The following is a 13,050-nucleotide window of genomic DNA, read 5'->3' as shown; positions in this document are numbered from 1 at the left end:
GACATTATTCTTGCCTTTTCTCACAATGCCACTAAAGTTGGTTGCAGTTGTCACCACAAAATGCTATTATCTTGTTGGTTAATTTATATTTCTCCAATATGGACAGAATTTGATCCACTAATATCTCGGGCATTTCTCCTACGAGATTTTGGTATTCCAACAATTTCACAACTAAAATGCCTCACCCAAACTGGGACCAACTTCAGGCTTGAGTGATTTGATGAATCTACCATAACAGATGCATTATGAGGTATACAAGGGTCTTGAATGGTTTGAGCAGGCTCAGTGCTGATGAGATACTTCCACTTGCTGAGATTAAGAACCTGAGGGGGCATAGATTCAAATTGAGGAAAGACAGTTGTAGAATAGATTGTGCGGAAGTTTGCCTTTAGCCAGCATGGGTAGTTGATTGCTGGAACAGACTTCCAACTGTTGTGGAAGTTGATAGCTTAAATAAATTTAAGGCTGAACTAGACAAATATTTGGATTGGAGTGATCGGATGGGTGTAATGGATGGGAAGGCCCTTTTTTTTTTCTTTTTTTTTTTGCTGATACTCTATAAGCTTGTTTTCTTGCATCATATGCCTCTGCTAATGCTAATATTTTGCCTCACATAAGTCACTTATCACTTCACGAAATGCAGAAGGAGCCAGTACATTCACAACTATACTTTCACATTTTGTTCTTGCATATGTGAATCATTTTGAGAATAAGTTTTGTATGATGGCAGATGTGCAATCCACTGATCTAAATTAATGGTTATGCTTGATACTATGGAAAGCTAGCTATCCTTCTTGTGCAGCGAGACGTTTCTGTTCACCATTTATATCTTGTTTTATCATGAAAGGGATTAGCTTATGGCTTTCATTTTTGCTGAAACTGATTTTTTGTGCTGCTTTTAGCAGTGTGCTGTGTAATATCTGAATGACCACCATGTTCAATAGACAATTCAGTTGTACAAACAGTGCATAAAACTTTACCGTTAACATTATAACTTTCAGTTAGGAAATGGAATTCTTGTTTCAACGTGTCCGTGAGACTACACTTTTGCTTGGGCATCTATTGTCAACAAATTGAATTTGTAATTAATTACTAGACCATTCAATTAATGTTACAAGGTGTCTTTGTTTTAATTGTGGTCTCCAGGGTTTCCCCTATATGCCGCTATAGCATCTGAAAAGGCAAAGGCCAGGCCGGCAAGTGTATATATGTAGGTATGTAAGTATGTGTCTTGTTATGTTGAGTGTTGAGCGCCGGCACCTGGCGTCTTTGCAGCCAGGGGGCAGGGGACACCTGGTCCCCTGCCTCCTGACTTGGCCACATGGGGGCGCACCAGGTTCCACTTTCTAGCTGAGACTCTTACTGGGGCTATCAGGCAAACCTGGGAGTCCCAAGGTATTTAAAGAAAGGAAAAGGGATATAGAAGGAGTAGTATGGAAAATGGAAGGAGAGGAAAGTGGATAGAAAGCAAGGGGACGAGAGAAATAGGCATCCCTGGAAAAGAAGCAAAGTAGGAAGAAAAGAGTAAAGTTTATTATTATTATTAGCCATATAGTACAAGGAAGCCCGAGGCTTATGCTGCACCAGCAAAAAAAAAAAAAAAAAAAAAAATTCCAAGTTACCCTGAGAGAGAGAAATAGAAAGGAATCACCAAAAAAGAGAAGAATGATGATATCCAGCGGCTCAGGACCCTGGGTGTGCCAAGCCCATACTCACCAGATGTAAGTCCCTTAATAAGTTATTAGTGGAAAAGACAATCAGTTTTTAAACTAAGAAATTAACCTTTTAGATTAATCTTGTAGAACAATAACTATCTACCTGGCAGCAGTACCAAGAAAATTAACATGTCACGGCTGCAACAATCAGATACCAAGACAATTTTCAGTTGACTTGGTTAAAACTGTTAACATTAAAACTCTTGATATTATGATTAAAATTCTTGATATTATTATTAACACAAGACCATGTAGTGAAGAAAAGACAAGAGGTTAAGGTTCTAGCTAATGGGGATTTCCCCAGCCAGTAAGAAAGCAATTTACGCAATTGAAAACATCCAATTATTATACTGAACACGCAACAACAACAACTACGTTAAACCAGAAATCACTGTCTTATGATAATCGAATAACCTCTTTATCCCCATCACTACAGGTCAACTCGATTGAAATTTGATCTCAACCTAAGATATAAATTTGTCAACAAACAGTTCAATATCTACTAGCAAAATTTCACAGTGATTTGAATTTCAATTTAGCAAGTCAGAAATCCTGATCTCACAACAAGAAAATAGTAAGTCAGATAATAGACTATACCCAAAATACTACAACCAATCTGAGATTTCAGCAATATGAAGCTGCAAGGCAAAATTTTCTTTCCAAGGTCTGTCATCATCCCGTGTGGGAAGTCAGTTCAAGTAAATTATGTCCAGAGCTACCCAGAACACAAGAACAACCATTTACAAAAGGCCAACTGCATGAGCACACAAGGTACTCATTTTAGCATTTTCATAAGTTCAATATATATTTTATCACTGATCTTTAATTGACTCGATCCAGGCTTGTCTATAATTAAGCAAAATTCAAAATTGCTGCAAACCTCAGCAATTAATGTTACAGAGTTTATATCACCACCAACACATCAATACTTTGAAAAACACCAAAGAAAATACTAGAATTCATTTGCATGTGTCTATTGCATCAGCCCTGATACACACAAAAGTCTACTCTCATTTGCATAAGAAAGAAAAGAAAAAAAAAAAAGGATGCGTTTTTTAAAAGGGACATTTGCCATCCCATTTCATTTTCTCGGAACAGTGGGATCAGTGGCTGAGAAGGGGACAATCCCATTAAAAATGGGGGATCTGGTCCCCTACATGCATGTTAGCCTAGTTGTACCCAGAAATTCTTTACACTGTCTGCTTCCACTCTGATCCTCTTGCTGAAGTAAGAGGGAGAGTGAATGCTGCTGGGGACTGAGGGCCATTTGTTTCATCATGTTGCCATATGTTACGTATACACAGAGGATAATACACAAAAACTTATTGCTGTATACCTATACAACATGGTTGTTGTTATTATTTGGTTTTTAGGAGCATTTGCAACTAAGGCCATATTGCTCCGGGTATATGCGGTGATCATTGCCTGACCTTTCCTCATATTTGGTGGCTCACGGGCTCGAACCCTGGTCTAATCAAGAAGTGTGTGGTATGCACTGCTGCTCCTGCCCACCTGGCTATGGAGGCACCTATACAACACAGGTCAACACCTATATGTCAAGGGTCAACATTATATAAATTCAAAATTTCTCAATTTCTATTATTTAATTTAAAATAATAGATATTAGATTATGTAAAATATTTTATGTAATCCTAAATTCTATTATTTGTTTGATAATCTCAAAATTGATTTTGCCATAGTGCATATTGATCAATACAGAAAAGAGAATTCGTTATCATTGTTTTTCCATTCAATTTGGGTGGTTGACCCTGGAAGAAGTCACCCAAATTGTAGGTATACAAGAATAAGTTTTTGTATATTATCCTTTGTGTATATGTAACATACTTCACCTATGTGTTCTCCATAGATTTATCTCGGTATGTCTTTTACAGTAATCTTCCCTATAAACTAATACATATATTTAACAAAATAATAGGGGATACATATATGTATATATATATTACATTACATTACATTATGGCTGTAGTGTATCTATTACCACTGCAATGGCACTAGCCCATAATTTTGTATATTAATGATTAACACTACTATATAACTGTGTAGTAATATGAGTGGTTAAGTACACAGATTAGGCAACTTAATAATAATAAAAACGTTATGTGGCCCACAAATTTTTTTTTTCTGATCACAGATTTTATATATGTCAGAAAAGTGTTAAAACTATTATTAAAATTTCTGTGGGGGATGTTATTATCAACATATTTATTTAGAAGAGCTATACAGGTGGTACTGCAATTTGACAGTCTCGCTATTCGACGGTCGGATTTCGTGGGCCGGCGAAAACGCTACATGATATTGCATGATAGAATTCCTTGCTGGACTACGTAACTGCGTTTAACGTTACTAAATAGCACTAAATAGTGACGGCTGCTTCATACATTTTAACCAATGGTATTAAAGAGTGAGAGTAACATCTAACCAACGATAGATAAAGCGGGAATAGATCCCTCAATCGTTCAGCTACGTTAGCTGCCCTCAAAGATAGCTACAGGTATGCCGTCAGTTCTTCCTCAGTAATGAGACAACATTATCTCGTTAATAATCGTAGCCTGAGTTCACGTTTGCTCTAGTTGTTTGTGCTAATTTATAATTCTGCATTTCTCATAAAGTAAAAAATTTTGTGCTTTGGCAGTTATTTATTTTTTGAGTGAAATTTGATAATGGGTCCAAAGAGAAGTGAACAGCGGAATAATTCAGGAAAGAAACACACTTGGTTGAGCATAGAAAAGAAGAAAGAAATTATAGAAAAAGTGCAGAAAGGTAGAACAATTACAGATGTAGCTCAAGAGTATGGCGTCCCTAGGTCAACTGTGGCAACTTTTTGGCACCAAAGAGACAAGATTATAGGTGCTAGGGTGTTTGCTGGAGCAATGAAAATTTCTGACAGAAACAGATCTTTAATCAATGAAGAAATGGAAAAGCTGCTTCTTACCTGGATTAGAGAAAGACAGATGAAAGGAGATCCAGTAACTCAGGCAATGATCTGTGAGAAGGCTAGGTTAATTTTTGAAGAATTGCAGAAGAAAATTCCAGGACGTATCTCAGATCAAACTGATGAATTCAAGGCAAGTTGTGGGTGGTTTCACAGATTCAAAGGTAGAACAGGTATCCATAGTGTTCTCAGACATGGGGAAGCAGCTAGTGCAGATAAAAAGGCTGCAGAAGAGTTTGTGAAAAAATTTGAAGATTTAATCATGAAGGAAGGCTACTTGCCACAGCAAATTTTTAACAGGGATGAAACTGGGTTATTTTGGAAGCACTTACCAAATCGAACATACATCACGTAAGAAGAAGTGATGCTCCCAGGACATAAGCCTATGAAAGATAGGCTTACCTTGTTATTGGCAGCAAATGCAAGCGGAGACTTTAAAGTAAAGCCACTTCTCGTTTACCACTCTAAAAATCCTCGCTGCTTTGGGAAGAAAATGATCAAGTCCAAACTGCCAGTGATCTGGAGATCCAATGCAAAAGCCTGGGTAGACCAGAAATTCTTCAAAGATTGGATTTTTGAGGAGTTTGCCCCGAGCGTAAAAAAATTCCTCATTGACAACAATTTACCTTTGAAAGCACTGCTGATTCTTGACAATGCTAGTGCCCACCCCCAAGACTTGGCAAACATTCTTGAAATTGACTTTGATTTCATCAAAGTCCAGTTTTTGCCTCCAAACACCACATCACTGATCAAACCCATGGATCAAGAAGTAATTGCCTGTTTTAAAAAACTTTACACCAAGGGCTTTGTTTTCACAGCTTTTTGACGTGACTCATTCTTCTGATAAGACACTGAAGGAGTTCTGGAAGGCTGAGTTCAATATTCTTCACGCCATTTCCTTTATTAAAACTGCCTGGGAGGGAGTGACACAGAGGACCCTTCGTGCATCATGGAAGAAACTCGTTTTTTTAGGATGACAACAGTGCAATCCAAGCCGCTGAAGAATCAGAAGCAACTGCAGCCATGCGAGAAATCATTTCGACGGTGGAGAACCTCGACATAGGAGAAGTTGATGAGGCTGATGTGGAAGAGCTTGTGGAGGATCGCGATGAAGAACTCAAAACACTCAGCCGAACAGGAAGCAAAAGAGAGAGAAAAGGAAATTTCACTTGAAGAAGAAGAAGAAGAAGAAGACAGGGAAAAAGGGCCAATGCCAACAGCTGCCATTAAAGAAATTTTATTCCATTGGGAGAAGGTGCAGTCTGCTTGTTTAAAATGGCACCCCAACACTGCTGTTGTAACTAGAATGACAGACTTGTTTAACAACACTACTATGCATCACTTCAAGGCTATCTTGAAAAAGAGGGAGAGACAGTCCACCCTTGATCAATTCCTCATCCCCATTCAAGCCAAGAGGAGAAGAAAAAGGGTAGAACAAGATAAATAAAACATCCTTCCAACATCTAAGGCTCAATGAAATGTATGTACTCATTATGTATTTTGTAATTTCGTTTGTTATGTGGTAGAATATAGTAAAGTCAATAATACTGTGTATTTCTCTCCGAGAACGAATTAATCAATTTTCCATAAACTTATATGGAAAATATTGACCCGCAATTCGACTCTAATTCGGCGACGGATTATAGTCGAATTGCGAGGCACCACTGTACTGCCATTGACAATGTACAAGCACACCTTCCATTAAAATCAGTAAAGCATAATTGTTCTTTGCAATCAATATTGAAATAATATGTACTTTGTCTCCTATTATTCATAATGGTAATGGAAATTTCATAGAAAGAAATATGTAATCACAGTACATGTTATGTTATATTGCAAAAATATTTTGAATTGTAAATCAAAATTTAACTTATGTATGCTCCACAGTGACCTTGTGCTCAGCTTCAGTGGTAGGCATGAAATGGTGGCAAACTGGTTGCTAAATTGTGTAAAGTGCAACGCGCTAAATTCTTCATGCTTGCACCTTGTCTAGTAAAGACAAGGTGCGAGCATGCAGAATTTAGTTACTGTGACATTGAAAAGTTTACCTGCTTGATCAGTAATTTAGACTTTTGCAAATAAATTTAGAAATTTAAACTGGCAAAGCTCCACATCGCAGATTGCTATACAAAGTGAAGCGTGTTGGTATCATGGGTGGGATCCTAAGATGGATGGTCAAAGGACAGTGGGTGGAGGGTTATTATGAATTCTTCAGATTGGACCAGAGTTATAAGTGAAATCCTTTGAGGTTCTGCACTCAGGACACTCTTGTTTCTGATCTTCTTGAGTGATATTCATGAGGGAAAGTGTAAAATGTTCAGATATGTAAATGATTAATGATGATTAAAAGTGGCTAATGATGCAAGTCCAGCTGAGATTCTTCAGAATGATTTGGACTGTCTTCATGGATGTTGAAAGAAATGTTAGTTACATTTTAAGGCTACCAGTTGTAAGGTTCTAAATTTAGGAAATAATAACCAGGGGAACGCTTACACTAGTGTGGTATGGCTGAAAGTGTTTTAATACAGTCAAGACATAAAGGTTAGCATTAGTAGAGGCATATGATGATGCAAGAAAGCAAGCTTATGCAGAATCAGCCAAAAGAAAAGGGAAAAAAATGCTCCCATTTCACCCCTCCATTTGTTCCAAATACCTTTCCAGTTCAGCCTTAAATTTATTTAGGCTATCAACTACCACAAGAAAGGATGAAGTCTGTTCCACCAACCAACTACCCAGCTGGCTAAAGACAAACTTCCGCACGTCTATCCTACATCTGTCTTTCCTCAATTTGAATTTATAACCTCTCGGGTGATTATTCTGAGCAAGAGGAAGAATCCTATCAGCATTGAGCATGCTCAAACCATTCAAGGCTTTATACACCTCAATCAGATCACCTCGCAGGTGCTTAGTCTCCAGACACTGTAATTTGCAAAACTTAAGCCTTTCTTCATAAGAGCAACCCTTTGTTCCATTCACTAATCTTGTTGCCCTTCTCTGTACTCATTCCAACAGCTCTACATCCTTCTTAAAATGAGGCCTCCAGACCTGTATACAGTACTCAAGGTGTGGCCTGACTATCCCCTAGGGAGGTGATTATCCCCTTATACAAGGGGATAATCACCTCTCTATCCCTGCTAGAAAAATTCATGTATGTCATTGACAAGACGCCATGAGCTACTCTTACAGACCGTCTGTACTGCTCGGAAAACTTTGTATCTGCCTGCACAAATACCTCCAGGTCCTTTTCGTTCTCTACCACTGTCGGTGTAGTACCACAGAGTTGATACATTACTCTGGGGTTACTGCTTCCCATATGTAGTACTTTACATTTGTCAATGTTAAACTTCATTTGCTACCTCTCAGCCCATCTGCTCAACTTTTCTAGATCCTGTTGCAGCAGCTTACTGTCATTAGTGTCCTTAACAACCCTGCCAACCTTCATATTGTCTGCAAACTTGGACATTAAGCTTGATATACCATCATCAGTATCATTTATAAATACAGAAAACAACAATGGACTCAACACAGAACCCTGAGGGCTCCACTTAGTCCATGATGAGCAGTGTCCATTGATTACCACTCTGTCTTCTCCCACTCAACCATCCCTTTAACCATAGAGCAATTTGTCTCTAATGCCACACTGCATACGTAGGTGATCATAAAAATGCATATTACTAATGATTTACTGTATCTTTGTATCTAGTGAGAAAGTGGTTATAGTCCCATTAAATTCAATGATGAGAATACATTTGAATTATGTATTGAGGTCTGGAGGCTGCATTTAAGGAAAAAAGCATTGAGTTTCTGAAAAGGGTCCAAAGACAGGTGACTCATCTGCTTAGAATAGGAAAGGGCCATTCATATGAAGAGAGTTCAGAGGTATGATTTACAGAGCAGGGTGGCGCCTCCGTAGCCAGGTGGGCAGGAGCGGCAGTGCGTAGCACACGCTTCTTGATTAGACCGGGGTTCGATCCCGTCACCACCAAATACGGAGGATGCGGAAAGGTCAGGGAATGACCACCGCATATTCCTGCAGCAATATGGCCTTAGTTGCTAATGCTCCTAAAAACCAAATAACAGAGCAGGGTGCTCTAGGTGTTCTGATTGACATGTACAAGATACCTGTGTGGCGGATTGAATGATGGTGGAATTTTCACATTGTAAAGGGGGACAAAATCAGGAACTTAAAAATAAACTATTGGGGAAAACTAGTAGACTATACATTAAACACAGTGTGTTGTAATAACCTGTGGGTGGTTAAGATTGAATAATTTGAGGAAATTTTAGGCACAGCTGAAGCAGTATCTTGTGGCAGTGTACAGACAAAGTTTTTTTTTTTTTTTTTTTTTTTTTAATTGTTATTATTTGTATTGCCAGCCTCTGACCTAGAGACTGTGTACATTTTCTTCACTGACTTCATATTCTGCTAATATGCTTTATGAAGTTTAAAAATAAATATATCCTTGAATTTTATATAGACTGATAACATTTTTTTTATATATTTATACAGCAATACCCCGCATAGCACTGATAATTAGTACTGAAGCTGTTCCGTATTATGTGAAACCGTGCTGATTGAGGTATAATTATAATGGATTTTAATTGAATGCATACCAGAGAAACAGTATAAACAAATTATAATAAATCTATAAACAATTTGTGCTTGATAGCCAATTTAAAGGATTTGAAATAAAAGAATACTGCAAAAATTTTATTAATGAAAAGGTAACATCATGAGAGAAGAGAAAAAAGCTTTATTGTTTATTTAGGTATTTCAGTGTACAGGTCTTTGTAGCATAGAATCCCATCTTGTAATATTTGCCATATCTTGATGCTACGTTCAACATTCGGATCTCCATTCATAATCGCCTCGCAGGCCATGTCAACTCGCCAAAAAACTTTTTCTCCTCTTCTGTTAAATTCTTTTGATGCCACTTCAGTGTTATCCACTTTGGAATTGTTTTCCTCTTCTTCATATTCAGTTTCTCATCAATTTCAATGAGATTTGCATCATTTAAGTCATTTGCATGTGAGTCAATGCAGTCGTGTACATTGGCAGTGTCCAAAGTTTTGAACCCCAAGTCTTTTCTGATCTTCGCAGTGTCTTCGGCAATTGTCTGAACTTGCGATTCAAAACCAGTGAAATCATTTCCCAAATGGGGCATGCTGCCAAACAGAACACAAGTTGGCAGTAATTTCTAGCCAAGATGCAGATATATTTTCGATCACATTCTTGATGTTATAATTTTTCCAAAATGTTTGTAAAGATGATAATCCCACTCCTGTTGAAGCTTCAATCGCTTGGGGAAAAGTTTGCCGCAGATAATGCCTTTAATGTAGTAATTACACCTTGATTTACCCATGGGTTGTATTGATCCAGAGACATTATGTTAGGTGGAAGAAAGCATATTTTTATATTATCATTGAGATCAAGAATTTCATGTGGATGGCCTGGTGCATTGTCTAAAAGCAAAAAAATTTTGAACTCCATTCCTTCATCTTTGCAGTAACATTTGTGAACCATTCTGTAAACAATTCTTTTATAATCCATGCTTTCTTAATGGATCGCCAAATTATGGACAATGTGCTTTTTACGCAACCCTTTAGAGCTCTCTTGGATTTTCTTCTCTGAACATCAGTAGAGGCTTCAATTTAAAATCCCCAGATGAGTTTCCACCCAACAAACGTGTTAAACGATCTTTTGATGCTTTATATCCAGGTTGGAGGCCTCCGTAGCCGAGTGGTCAGGAGCGGGAGTGCAGTAGCACACGCTTTTTGAGTAGACTGGGGTTCAAGTCCCCGACTGCTGAATACGGTCGATCTGCCAACCCGCACTGGACCAGCGTGGCAGATTATGGTCCATTTCCCTCAGCATGAATTGTTGAGGAGGCTTCCATCCTGCAGTGGGTTGATATAATGGCTGCACTTGACTTTTTTTTTTTTTTTTTCTATCCAGGTTGGGCCTTTTCATTTTCAGCTGAAACAGCTAATTTCCTGAGGGCATTTTTTTTTTTTTTTTTTCAGAACAGTCCAGTTTCGTCAACGTTAAAAATTTGTTTGTTCTTGTAGCCACCTTCCTCAATGATGTCTTTCAAAAATCAAAAAAACCAACCACGACTGGCTGTAAATATTTCTTTAGTTACCTCCTCTTCATTTTCTTCTTTTTCCTTCAGCGTGTTATAAAGGCTCATGGCTTTCGCTTGAATGATTCTTTGACTCAAAGGAATTCTGTTTTGATTAAAAGGAATTCTGTTTTGATTACAATCTTCTATCCATATCAATAAAAGATGATCCATATTAATCAATAGCAAACTTCTTTGCCTAGTTATCACTTTCGTCATGTAAGATGCTGTAGAAATTCCCTGCTCTTTATACTTATCCTTCTTTCGAATAATCATTCGCACCGATGCTTCATTCATACCATTTTCGTGTGCAATTTTAACATACAATGCGCCATCTTCATAGCACTTGATAATATCAAGTTTTTTTTCTAATGTACGCCGTTTACATTTAATAGCTCCAGCACTTTCATTACTTTTCTTTTTTTGACTCATTGTTTTGTATTTAAAGGGGTAAAAAATAAATTGTGAAATAAAAAGTTTGAAAAGCTATTACCTTGTCTCGTCAGGATGGAACACTGAACACTGTTGCCGCTGACTGCCTGAGGAGAGCTATGGGCACATGTGCATGTGAGACAATAGAGTTGGCACTGCAGCATATATGTATGCATATCTAGGCTACGACAATGTGGAACCTGATACCAAAGGACTTAAACTTAATTGAAAACCATGTTATAGTGGAAGCCGTGCTAAGAGGGGTATTGCTGTATAAAAAGAAATTTAAGCTATTCCAACTATTCTCTTACCTTAAGTAATTGAAATTTTAATATTTTAGGACAGGCCTTAGGTTACTTCTCCTGTTGAAGTATGATCAAGGTATTCAGAAGTCTCCACCAATTTCTCCATTAAATCGGCATCGTGATATTCCTCAGCTATTATCTTCAGAAAAGCAAGATACTTCACTTCCTAGCAGGTCTTCAAATGGGATTGATATTACTTTTAAATTGAAACAGTCTGGACGATCAATGCGGGCCCTTGCAGCAAGTAATGTATCTAAATTTATTATTCCATGACATGCTAATAAATGAAAAAATTCTAATAATGAGTTATCAACTAAATTATAGCATATTAACTAGTGATGGACATAATTATTCGATTATGCCAATCAATAATCAAAATTATGAAAATTAAATTCATTTGAATTTAATGAATTTTGAACTTATTCACTTCATTCAGCAAGAGTAGCTGGGTTATCTAAGATATTCCCACATTTGATGCACAGGGATCCGATTTGATTCATTTTCTTCTTTGTATTCACATACATGAAAAACTCCTTGTCCCCATTCTTTGTACTCTTAGCCAGTGTTTTCTTATACTCAGCCTTGGCCTCCCTAACCTTATCTGTGGTACTGTTACAGATCAACACTTGTAGTTCTTATAGGCTTCAGTATGTTTCATCGCTATTTAACTTTCCTATGTTCTCTTTTTCTGCAGTATTATTATTATTATTAGAATATGGGGCAAGGAAGCCTAAGGCTTATGCTGCACCAGCCAAAAAAAAAAATTTCTGAATTACCCTGAGAGAAAGAGAGAAAGAGAGAGAGAGAGAGAGAAAATGAGAGTCAGAAGTAGAAGGGAATCACCAAGAAAGAGAAGAATGATGATATCCAGCTCAGGACCCTGGGTGTGCCAAGCCCATACTCACCAGATGTGAGTCCATGGAGTTTAGACTGGCCAGTTCTGTATTCAGCCATCCCAGGATCCTCCTTTATATTTTGCTACATAGTAACAGCAGAAAAAGAGATTATTCTATCTCTTTATCTGCCAAAAAAATTTATTATAGTTTTAGCATTAACATTAGCATTAGTAGAGGCATTTGATGCAAGAAAGCAAGCTTATGCAGCATCATCCAAAAAAAAAAAAAAACCCACTTCCACTTCACCCCTCTGTTCGTTCAAAAAATCTGTCCAGCTGAGCCTTAAACTTATTTAGGCTATCAACCTCCACCACAAGGGATGGAAGTCTGTACCACCAACCAACCACCCGCTGGCTAAAGGCAAATTTCCGCACGTCTATCCTACATCTGTCTTTCCTCAATTTGAATTTATGCCCTCTCAGGTGATTTTTCTGAGCTAGAGGAAGAATCCCATCAGCATTGAGCATGCTTAAACCATTCAAGGCTTTATACACCTCTATCAGATCACCTCGCTGGTGCCTAGTCTCCAGACACTGTAATTTGCAAAACTTAAGCCTTTCTTCGTAATAGCACCCCTTTGTTCCATTCACTAATCTTGTTGCCCTTCTCTGTACTCGTTCCAGCAGC

The 13,050-nt window shown here is 37.8% G+C and overlaps 1 protein-coding gene across 2 annotated transcripts in view; it reads left to right on the top strand.

The window, feature by feature from the left end:
- Positions 1-13,050, top strand: part of Pex16 (peroxisomal biogenesis factor 16) — a 275,960-nt gene that overhangs the window by 123,343 nt on the left and 139,567 nt on the right. For both annotated transcript variants that reach the window (XM_090386047.1, XM_090386046.1), the window contains one exon: positions 11,563-11,771. In XM_090386047.1, coding sequence (XP_090242173.1) covers positions 11,563-11,771 — 209 coding nt within the window. The remainder of the gene's footprint in view (positions 1-11,562; positions 11,772-13,050) is intronic.

The sequence above is a fragment of the Mastigoproctus giganteus genome, chromosome 12, assembly GCF_048544385.1.
Source record: "Mastigoproctus giganteus isolate SK-2022 chromosome 12, ASM4854438v1, whole genome shotgun sequence".
Taxonomy (NCBI): Eukaryota; Metazoa; Arthropoda; class Arachnida; order Uropygi; family Thelyphonidae; genus Mastigoproctus; species Mastigoproctus giganteus.
Note: the sequence above shows the minus strand (reverse complement) of the source record. Positions and strands in the feature narration are given on the sequence as shown.